Source organism: Arachis ipaensis, chromosome B3, assembly GCF_059453495.1.
Source record: "Arachis ipaensis isolate K30076 ecotype BB chromosome B3, ASM5945349v1, whole genome shotgun sequence".
NCBI lineage: Eukaryota > Viridiplantae > Streptophyta > Magnoliopsida > Fabales > Fabaceae > Arachis > Arachis ipaensis.
In genome coordinates, this window is record NC_142438.1 from 51,887,018 (window position 1) to 51,898,791 (window position 11,774).

General features: G+C 27.0%; 1 protein-coding gene across 1 annotated transcript; it reads left to right on the plus strand.

Moving 5' to 3' along the window:
- Nucleotides 1-8,493: 8,493 nt before the first annotated feature.
- Nucleotides 8,494-10,387, plus strand: LOC107634432 (protein LURP-one-related 6-like). The gene is made up of 3 exons (XM_016337937.3): nt 8,494-8,891; nt 9,569-9,814; nt 10,138-10,387. Exons 1-3 carry the CDS (start codon nt 8,658-8,660, stop codon nt 10,279-10,281), a joined length of 624 nt encoding a protein of 207 aa, XP_016193423.1. The 5' UTR covers nt 8,494-8,657; the 3' UTR covers nt 10,282-10,387.
- The last annotated feature ends 1,387 nt before the right edge of the window (nt 10,388-11,774 follow it).

Consider the following 11,774-nt stretch of genomic DNA (forward strand, 5'->3'; position numbering starts at 1 on the left):
ACCTACAGCCTCAAATCCCATATAAAGTGCAACTGCAGAAAGAAACTTTCAAATTAGTTAATCAAAATAGAAGGTAAAACTAACTAAAAAAGTTTGAAACAAAAAAGAATTAATTACCACCCATTTCTGAAACAATCGCTCTCTGGTCTCAATCGGATCTTTTTATAACTGAGCTAGGGATGGTCGTACATCAGCTTGATGACGTTGGTCATCTTCTGAGTACATGAGTTGTTGTTTGGCTCAAACCTATCTATAATCCACAAACAAAATAATATGGCAATTCCATAAACAAGAATCAATAACCAAACACTTTCAGCAATAACATAACCAAGGAATAGGAAACACTTTCAGGCCATCAAACCTAAATTCAATAAACGAGAATCAATAACCAAACACTTTCAGCAATTCCATAATCAGAAAACAGGAAACCCTTCAGGCAATCAAACCTAAATTCACTAAACAAGAATCTATAACCAAACACTTTCAGCAATTCCATAATCAGAAAACAGGAAACACTTTCATACATTCAAACCTAAATCCACTAAACAAGACTCAATAACCAAACACTTTCAGCAATGACAATAATCAGAAAACAGGAAACACTTTTAGGCAATCAAACCTAAATTCACTAAACAATAATCAATAACCAGATACTTTCAGAAATAATAATAATTAGGAAATATATAAGACTCAAAGTCATACTTATCCCGTGCCACCATCAGGCCAAATTGTTAACCATACGATGGGAGGTGGTGGAGGGGCATTAGCTGCCTTACACCTGTGAGAGGACTCTGGGGCTGTGGTTTCCGTTGCTGGAGGCGGCGGCATGCTGAGTAGTTGGAGGTGGCATCATCGCCGTAGACGGAGGGGCATAGTTGGGGTTAGGGAACATGATAAACGGTTGGTCTGTTAAACCCACAACCTGTGACATCACTGGGGTAGTCGGAGTAGAGGGAGATGATCTAAAATTTTTGGGGGTACCGGAAGAAACCCTCCCTCTACCACGACCACGAGCACGTCCACGACCAGTAGCCTGATATGCTAAATGCCCACCTATCGACACGAATGAAATAGCAAACCAATTAATAGAAATTTAGAACACAAAATTAACAATACATTATAATAATGCCAATGTAATTCCTATAACTAATACCGCAACATTAAGTTCAAAATTGGATAATCTAAACAACAAGTGTCTTGGATCACAATCAATTAACCATAATGTGAATTATTGGATCTAAATCAAATACTAAGTGTGGAAAATACTTCAGTTAAGCAAGGCAACAAACCAAAAAAGCAATGTTGTAAAGGTAGCATGCACTAAATTCAGGTTAGTTGTATAATGTTGTGTTGTGATTAAAGTTCTATTTTTTTTTCAAAGAAACTAACTTGGTATTTACACACAATATACATACTCAAAACTCAATTAGCAAATAATTTTCATCACATTACAATCTTTATCACAAAGAGATTTAATTAATTATGCCAAGCAACAATCAAACATCTTAAATCACATGGTAGCTATAACATGCAATTTAAAATGAACAATAGACATAGAGGTATATAAACAGACACTTGGCGTGCACATACGTCAAAGATGCAAAATCAACGCAACTTTGTAACAGTTGACAATTCAAATTGAAGTCAATGCTATTCAACCAAATTTCAGTAATTGTTCAATAAAACAAATAGTCTTTTAACATCAATTCATACAAATTCAGCATCTTTAACACAAAATCAGCAACATTATCCATCAATATAACCTATCTAACACTTTCAGTCAATTTCCATCACTTTCACCATATAATACAAACTAATAATTCTAAAAACTAACTTATCTTAACCACCTAATATCCACTAAAATCAGAAAATTAACTTTAACTAAATTAACTAACTAAAATTAGACTAACAAAACAACCTAACCAAAACAGAATTTGAAGAAGAAATAAAAATAGAGGTTAGAGAAACTTGGAATGTGGAACAAGGAGAGAACAGAGAAGAGGTGAAGATGCAGCGCTCTATGATATTGCCGGAACTAGAGGTGATGGAAGCGTGGTCGTCGTAGGCTAGAGAACTCGACGGAAGACTGAGACAAGGGCTTCCTTATTCTGCTGCGCTAAAGGTTGGACTTGCGGCGAAGCAAGGCAGCGGCGTTGCGATGAAGGTGGGGACGACGATGAGTTGACGGCAACAGAGATAGGGCTGTGATGGTGGTGGTATCGGTGGAGGTGAAGGAGAGAATGGAAAAAGTGAGAGAAAGGGTGAAATTCGAATGAGGGAAAAAAGGTTCACGCTTTTAATTTACGTCCCAGTTACCGTCAGATTTATCATCGAAAAATCTGACGGTAAACCATTGCGGGTCACCAAAACGCATTGTTTCACTAAATTGGCTTACCGTCATATTTTTTTACGGTAAATCCGACCTTAAAAGACGCACCAATATATTTTTGTTTCCCTTCAAATATTACCGGTGACGTTACTGTCGGAAACTTAAATCCGACGGTAATTATATAACCTTACGGATTCGACGCCGTTTTAGATGGTAAATCCGCCGCTAATCTATGCCACTAAATCCGACGTTACTCAGTGTTTTTCTTGTAGTGATAGTTTATGATTAATAACTTTGGAATTATATATATGTTATTTATCTTATATATATTTCATTTTATTTTATAGAAACTTATAGTTTTTTCGTATCGACGATGTTAGTGACAATAGAGAGGCTTTTATGAGTAAACAAAATTATAGAAAAATTAAAAACAAAATTAGATTATATTTTTTGATAATTTTTTTTAGTTTTTAATTTAAATTTAAATTAGATTATATATTCGATTTATTTTTGTTTGTTTATCCTAATAATTATTTGTAATAGATAATATATTTAAGCATGTTTTGAAAGAAATTTTTCAATTTTGTACTATTGAAAGATAACCATGAGATTGAGACTAAGACGAAGTGAAATATAATAAATATAGAGAGAGTAAAATTAAAATAAATAATTAAAAATATGATTAAAAAAAAAAGCAGAAGAAGATAGAAAAGACTATGTGTGTAATCGATAAAAAATACTCTATAAGAAAAATTTAGTATAATCAATGAATATAAAAGATGAAAATAAAAAATTAAGATACGTTCTTATTAAACAATTTCAAAAAAATATTATGAAGAAAAACTTATTAATCAAGTTCTAAAAAAATGATATAAAAAATTTGAAATATTAAAAAATAAAATAGTAATACCTTAAGAACTATTAATCAAAATACATAAAAAAAAATAACATAAAATAAAATTATAGAAAATTTTGGAAAATAAAGATAAATAAAATCAAAAGATAAAGAAATTATAAAAATTATAACTGAAATACAAAAGAGAGAAGAAAGATATAAAGCACATTCTAGTTTCTTATATATAGAAAATAATAAAAAATTAAATTAAATTTATTTATTTATTTTCTTATTTATTATTTATGAAATTAAATAATTAATATAATTAATTATTTATAACTAATGTTGTTCATCCCAGTGGTGTAATTGAAATTAAATATATTGAAATGTCAAGTGTACAATTAAAACTAAGTGTTAAGAATAAAATTGAAAAAAATAACATTTATTATCTTATAATTTTTTTAAAAACAAAAAAAAATATTTATACACCTTTAAAACGTGTTACTTTAAAATATTAATATTTTTTATTAAAAATAAAAATGATGATAAATAACATATATATTTGTTAGCAAATTATATAAAAATATTTTTTGAAGTATATTATTTTTATTATATGAAAATAACTTTAATAACTTTAAATGTGATTATGATCATTAACTAATTATTATATATTCTTCAATAATTTATATTTAATAATTTATCTCTAATAATATATTTAATAAAGTAACCGTTTCCCATATTTAAAAAATTTTTAATTATAGTAAAAATGTAAGTTATAGTGCAAAAAAAAGGACATAAATTTTTTATGAAGAGAAAAAAAATATACCTTTTGTTCATTAGATTATATAATTATTAAAATTTAATCACAAAATTTAAATGTTCTTATCTTTAAGCTGCATAATTTAATAATTTTTTATTTTTTAAAATAATCATGTTAATTCTCCTAATTTTTTTGTCTATGTACCCAACAAACTTTATCACCAATTCAACATTCAAAAGGTTTATATTTGAATAAAAAAAATTTTAGTTGTAGTTTTTTTACTGTTAATTAAATTTATTTAATTTTATCAATTTTTTCTCATATTTTTTATTGGCTTTAACTAACTATATTGTCTATACTAACTAATTTTATTAAGAGATTGACTTTCACTCTTAGATATCTACTTTTTCTGTTAAAAATTTTAGATTATACCACATAAACTTTTTTTTATATCACCAAATCTTTTCTAATTATCTATATAAATAAGGTCAATAACATGAAGAATAAAAAATAAAAATAAATAAATTTTAATCAGAACAGCACTTAAAAAATAAGTTATAAATTTAATTCAGACAAAAAAAAAATAAAAAATTTATATATAGTAGGATAAAAATAAATATTTTATAAATGGTACAAATTAAAGAATATGAAGAATATAAATTAAAATAATGCAAAATATAAAAGAAGAAAAAATATTATTATTATTACCTTTTAATCGAAAAGAACGAAAGATTTACAAAGCCTACAAAATAAAAGTACTAAATATAATTTATATAATGAGTAAAAATTAAAATTAGTCTAAAACATTGAATGAAATACTTTAAATAACTTTATACAGATAGAATTTTTTATTTTATAGGACCTCGATCTTTTTTTTAGGAGTAAAATATCAAAAATTGATTAAAAAATAAGAAAATAAAATCATATAAAATCTTAAAGAATAATGTTAGAATAAAAAAATTATAAAATACAAAAAAATAACTAAATACATAAGTAAAATACAAAATATTATTTGAATATTTAAAAGAATAAAAAAAATAAAAGAATAATCATCTAAAAAGAGAAAGACATGAGAAATGTTAAAGAAGAAAATGATTTTAGCCTCCTAGTCTCGGCTCCTGGCCATCGTGTTTTTTTTTTTTTTTTTTTTCTTTTAATTATCAAGTTATAAAAAAATTAAAGAATAATTCAAGAAAATAAAAGCAACCATGTTAATACTCAAAATATATAAGAAAAAATAAATTAAATTATTATATGATAGAATTAACATGAATATATTTTATTATTAGATAAATAAATTTAAAGTAAAACAAAATTAAACGTAAAGGTAAAAAACAAAGAAAAACGAGTTAAAATAACAAAAACGATAAAAGAATTATTCTTACAATTTTATTCTGTCATTTTTATATATAGAAGATTGAAAAATAATAAACTTTTAACTAAATTAATTTATATTTATTATACTCAATTTAAATAAATAATAAATTATCTTATTTTAATTTAGTCTTTAAATTTATATGATTTTATTTTGACTTATTACATAAATTTTATAATTTTTTAACGTAAATGAAGTGATTTGTATGTGATATAATATCTAATACTACTATAATACAATAACAATATAGTAAAAATAATTAATAATAACAATATTTTATAATTAATATCATTATAAATGGATTGTTTTATACAGAAGATAATTTTTTAATCAAATTAATCTATATTTATTGTATTTAATTAGAATAAGTAACAAATTATTTATTTTATTATACACCTGGTCTTATAAATTAATGAATCAAAATAATTGATATAATGAATTACAATTAATTAATTAATATAAATTATAATAAATTGTGTTATATTTAAATATTTAATCAAATCATTTAATTGATATAATTAATTCAGCGTAATAGATTATATTTAATAAGTTAAAAGAAATAAATAAAAAAATATTCTCAGATATCATACAATAAATTCAGCGATAATAAAAACACATTATTTAGTTAGAAATGACACATAGTTTTTTGATAAATAACATAAGAAATCTTTAAAAAATTACAAATCTAAAACTTAAATTCACTAAACCAACAAAATATATTCAAACGTGTTTTGGAACAAAAAATTTTTAATTTGTTGCAATTTTTTGTACAAATGAATTTAATACTACTCAATTAATTTAATGATCATGATTTAGTTAAAAATGATAAGGTTAAAATTTTTTTATGTCCTTGTTAAAAAATTTGATATCGAAGTTAAGAAATTTTTTGTGTCACATTTAAAAAACTTCGATACTATTTTTCTAACAAATTCTGTACAATTCAAAACTTCTTTTTCTTGTTTCACATTCTTTGATATTTTCATAATTCTTGTTTTACCCTCTTAACAAGAATATGTGTCACGGTTAAGAAATTTTAGTGTCATAATGAAAAAACTTCTTATGTCATTATTAAAAAATTTTGGTGCTATTTTTCTGACAAATTTTGCATAATTCAAAACTCTACTTCTTCTTCTTCTGTTAAAATTTTTTTTGTCCTTGTTAAAAAATTTGATGTCAAAGTTAAGAAATTTTCTGTGTCACATTTAAAATGTTTCGATACTATTTTTCTAATAAATTCTGTACAATTTAAAATTTTTTATTTTTCTTGTTTCACATTCTTTGATAGATATTCTCATCATTCTTGTTTCACCTTCTTAACAAGAACATGTGGTAGGGTTAAGAAATTTTAGTGGCATAATAAAAAAACTTCTTCTGTCATGGTTAAAAAGTTTCGATGCTATTTTTCTGATAAGTTTTGCATAATGCAAAAATTCTTTTTATTTATGTTTCATCCTCTTAATAAGAATTAAAAAAAGAAAATAAATCAAATAAAGAAAAAAAATGTTATAATAACTACTTGAAGGAGGAGAAGGAGAATAAATAAAAAAATGCAACAATGGCAGTAGCAATAAAATAACGACGATAAGAAAGAAGATAAAAAAGAAATGTGCAAAGAAAAAGAAAGAACACGAAAAAAAGAAGTGCATAGTTCACAGGTACGTTGTGGGAGTGATTTTTATTAGATTTTCTTTTTCTTCTCATAATTCTTTATATTTCTTTCTCTCAAATAAGAATTAAAAAAAGAAAACAAATCAAATAAAGAAGAAAAAATATTGTAATAACTACCTGAAAGAGGAAGAGAAGAAAAAATAAAAAAATACAATAATAACAGTAACAATAAAAGAACGACGATAAAAAGAAAATGCGTAAAGAAAAAAAAAATAAATACAAGTGCGTGATTCAGCATATGTTGTGAAAGTAATTTTTGTTAGATTTAAGCCATAGTTGAATTTGGTCCACAAAAATGATTGGATATATGGTAAAATCGATGTATATAATATTGTATTTTCTTTCATCGTCATGCTCAATACGACGTGCCAAACACACCTAAAAGTAACATTTTTTCATTTTACTTTTTCTACTCAACAAAGTTTTGATGCTTCTTTGACTTGGGACCAATAATAATTGTTATGTTGATTAATTATTATAAGTACATTATATAATTAAGTGTACTTGAGTTGAAGTTGATACATCACTTTATACGAGAATCTTTGCTTTAAGTTGTTGACTAATCTATATCGCGTTGTTTTTCCTCACTGATGAAATGATATAATGATTTTGGAGAATAACTTGTATAAATATAGATGCACAACGTGCTAATATATATTTCAATTCAATGATTCTTCTTTGAGGTAGGTTTATTAGCTCTACCAATTTCAAAAGCTAGAACAACACTTTTTTTTTTTTTGAAAACCACTTTCTAATTAATATCTACTTTCTTAGCTTTGAATCATTGAAACCACTTCGGATTTCATTTTAATATGTCCTTTGAAAACTATGTGAAACCCCAATCTATATATGGTACGTGGAACAAACATTAACCCAAAAACCAGTTTAACACGCCTAAGCATACTATGAATTGTGGTAATTATGAGAAATATATGCTTCCAAATCACTACCATGCAATTTGGATTATTCTTGAAACATACAAAAACCCAAAATTTCCATCTCTTCCAACAAGCAACCTTATATTCAATGCCTCGTAAGATTCTTCCACCTTGCCAAACCCTACAAGATAATAGCATGCAATGCAAGTCAAGTCACACAAGGTAGAAAAAAACAAAAGAAAGAAAAGGAAAGAAAGAAAATCATATTTTTAAGCATTTAGTTGGTATTTATTTATGGCATAAAAGAGTCTTGTACTATTATCTAATCAAATATTTGTCGCATATATTGATATTAAAATATATTAACTGTACATAAAAAATTAACCACTGTATATTTATATATAAATTTATATATTATTTAATTTATTCTTAATGTATATTTTATTTTTAAATTATACAAATAATTAATATTTTTTTTTTGTATACATAACATAATTTTACTTATATATAAAATTCTTAAAATAATGGAGATGATTGAGTTAGATACTTTTATTGTTAAAGTAATATATAATTGTATTATATAAAGTTTGTTAACACTAAAAATCATAAACAAATTAAAAGCTATTCCTAATTAATTAATATATTATATCTAATTTCATTCAACAATAAGGCCAAAAGCTTTGTGTATAAAAGTGATTGGCGCACACATACATTGGGCGAGAGCTAGCCAAGCATAGTTTGTACGTAGTTCTTAATTAATCACATCACATAGGGATTCATTAATATCAATGAGTGTATGATCACATATACACATGACGAATATCGTACCTATAGTAAGCAAATTGTATTGCTATTCTTCTGAGACAGTGCTTGTGGTTAGGAGGAGGCCAAATGTGGTGAATGGAGGAGGGTTTGTGGTGAGTGAGTGTGGTTCTCAGAGTCACAGGGTTGTCTTCAAGGTTGATGGTTGTGGTGTTCTTGGCACAAAAGGTGAACTCTTTCTAAGAGATGCCAATGGTGATGCTTTGCTTCTCATGCGTAGAAAGGTATGATGACTAATATAACTATGATAGGTATACACTAAATTTAAAATTAATCACTAGTATAAAATATATAATGACTAATTATAGTAGTTAATTTTAGTGTACAGATAATATTTTTGAATAATTAATAACCTTACATCATTGTAATTTGAATTGATCACTTGTATGTTAGAATTCTTAAATTCTTTTATCCTAATATCATTCATGTTAGTCATTAAAAAATATATTTGATGTGAAAACCGTATTTCTGTTCATGAGTATACTTAAAAGTTTATAATTCTTGATCTGGACTTAGTCTTTTATCATCATCTTAATTTATTTTTCTTAATTCTAATATATTTTGATGTTTCTTAGCCAAAATTTGCTGAATTTTTATTTAGGTTGAATAACAACTTTTCTCATTAATATGAGTTGTAAAGTAATTTTGATATGTTAAGAGACAAAATTTTATAGCTCTATTTCTATTTAGTGATTAGTTTTTATTAAATCTTAAAGATCCAAATATAAAAAAAAAAAAAAAAAAAATTGGTTTTATTCTCGTTAAGATTCCGACCCGTAATAGTCTTAACTTACTCCTTTTATTACTTATTATATATATGTATGTATATATAGTCTTTCCTAACATTATATTGCATTGTATAGTCTGAAGCTCAAAGGTAACGTTTATTTGAAATGTGCAGGGAGGGATGGTTGAGGCACTAAGCATTTACAACAAATGGAAAGGATACAGCCTAGAATATGAGGGATTACAGGACCTGGTTTTCAGCTTAAAAGAACCAAATTCTTGTTTGGTTAAGAAGAATGGAATTAAAATCTCCACGGAACCCAGGGTTGATAGCAAAAAAGGCAGAGACTTTGAGATCAGGGGCCATTTCCCTGACAAGAATTGTAGCATTGTTGACACCAGGGGCAACGTAGTTGCACAGGTTAGTAATTAGTAATACAAGTTTTTGCTTGCTTTCTTTTTTATCTGTTAACTTAATGAGATAACATCAATTTAGTTTCAGCATTTTCAACTCCTAATAATCAGATTCATGAGAATAGCATTCCAAGAACCAATTTTCAGGAAAATAAAATTCTTGTGTTTAGTTGATACATGATTCTAGAAAAATCCTAGGATCCAGCATTTTTGTATCGGTAGATGGTTACATTCCATAAAATATTGTGATAATACTCTAAAATATCCGTAATAAAATTTAATCAGTGAAATTATATATAAATAGTAAGTTGTTGAATCTTTTGTGCGCAGGTTGGGGTGAATAAGGAAGTGGAGAAATTGATGGCAAGTAAGGACTTGTATCATGTGGTGGTGCAACCTGGGATTGATCAAGCTTTTGTTTTCGGTGTCATTGCCATCCTTGACTACATTTATGGCGAATCTACTCGCTGTTAGCAATGTATTTGAAAGTTTTTTTTCTTTTTTTTATTTTATCAGTCAATTTAAAAATATGATATATTTTAATATTATTAATTTAATCAAAATATAGTAGATTTTTAAAGTGACAGATAAAAGAAATAGATCCAGATTAGCCTGCGCTAAATGGGCATGAAGAGGTTTGAAGGAAGGAGATTAATAGTAGACTAGTCTAACTAACTTGATTTGTTCTAATAATTAGTTTACTAGTCTGTTTAAATAAATATTGACGGTTAAAATTTTATTTTGTATATGCAGCAATCTATTATCAACGATAAATCTTTAAATAGAATTCAGATTCGCAACAATTTAGTCCTAGACATGTTGGATTAGGAGATATCATAGAAAATAAAAAAGATCGTAGATTAGTCTAGCAAATAACTTTGTAAAAAGGAAATTGGAGCATTACTCTCTTTATTATTTTTAACAATTATGCTGGCAAATAAAAATTATACGGTCAATTTCAGTCAACAAAATATTAGTCACTAAAAATAATGAGGGTCTCTACTAGTCTTTGGGCACGAAAGAAGGAGAAAAAGGTATATATAGAATCGCAAAGAGTCGGGAAAGAATAACGAGAGATTTGGATCAGGTTAAGTGCATAAAGGATAAGGATGGGGAAGTGTTGGCTCAAGAGGAAAAGATTAATGAAAGGTGGAAGAGCTACTTCTACGAGTTATTTAATGAGGGACAGAAGACTCTTCCGAGCCTTGGTTGATTATGCACAAGGGAAGAAGATCAAAACTTTGACTACTATCGAAGGATTCGAGACTTCGAGGTAAAAGAGGCTCTAAAACAGATGAAAAATGGCAAGGCAGTAGGACCTGATAATATCCCGATTGAGATTTGAAAGGATCTTGGAGAAAAAGGTATCAACTGGTTAACCTAACTTTTTAATGAGATTTTAAGGTCAAAGAAGATGCCTGATGAGTGGAGAAAGAGCACATTGGTACCTATCTATAAGAATAAGGGGATATACAAAGTTGCGGAAACTATAGAGGGATCAAGCTTATGAGTCATACTATGAAGTTATGGGAAAGGGCAATAGAACGGAGGTTGAGAAAAGAGACACAAGCAACAGAGAATCAATTTGGATTTATGCCAGGCATATCTACCACTAAAGCGATATACCTATTAAGAAGGATGATGGAGATGTATCGTAGTAATAAAGGGAATCTACATATGGTGTTTATTGATTTGGAAAAAGCGTATGATAGGGTACCAAGGGAGGTCTTATGGAAGATTTTAGAAAAGAGGAGAGTAAGGATCACATATATTCGGGCAATTAAAGACATGTATGATGGGGTCACAACTAGTGTGAAGACTCAAGGTAGTGTGACAGAGGAATTCCCTATTGGTATAGGATTACACCAGGGATCATCCTTAAGTTCATACCTTTTCACATTAGTCTTGGAAGTACTCATAGAGCACATCCAAGAACCTGTGCCATGGTGCATGCTTTTTGCCGATGA

Bases quoted from the DNA above. Each gene is read 5' to 3' on its own strand.
- LOC107634432 (XM_016337937.3), top strand. From the start codon at position 8,658: ATGACGAATATCGTACCTATAGTAAGCAAATTGTATTGCTATTCTTCT. The intron at 8,892-9,568 runs GTATGATGACTA...TGAAATGTGCAG, and splicing joins TGCTTCTCATGCGTAGAAAG to GGAGGGATGGTTGAGGCACT. The intron at 9,815-10,137 runs GTTAGTAATTAG...TTTTGTGCGCAG, and splicing joins GGGGCAACGTAGTTGCACAG to GTTGGGGTGAATAAGGAAGT.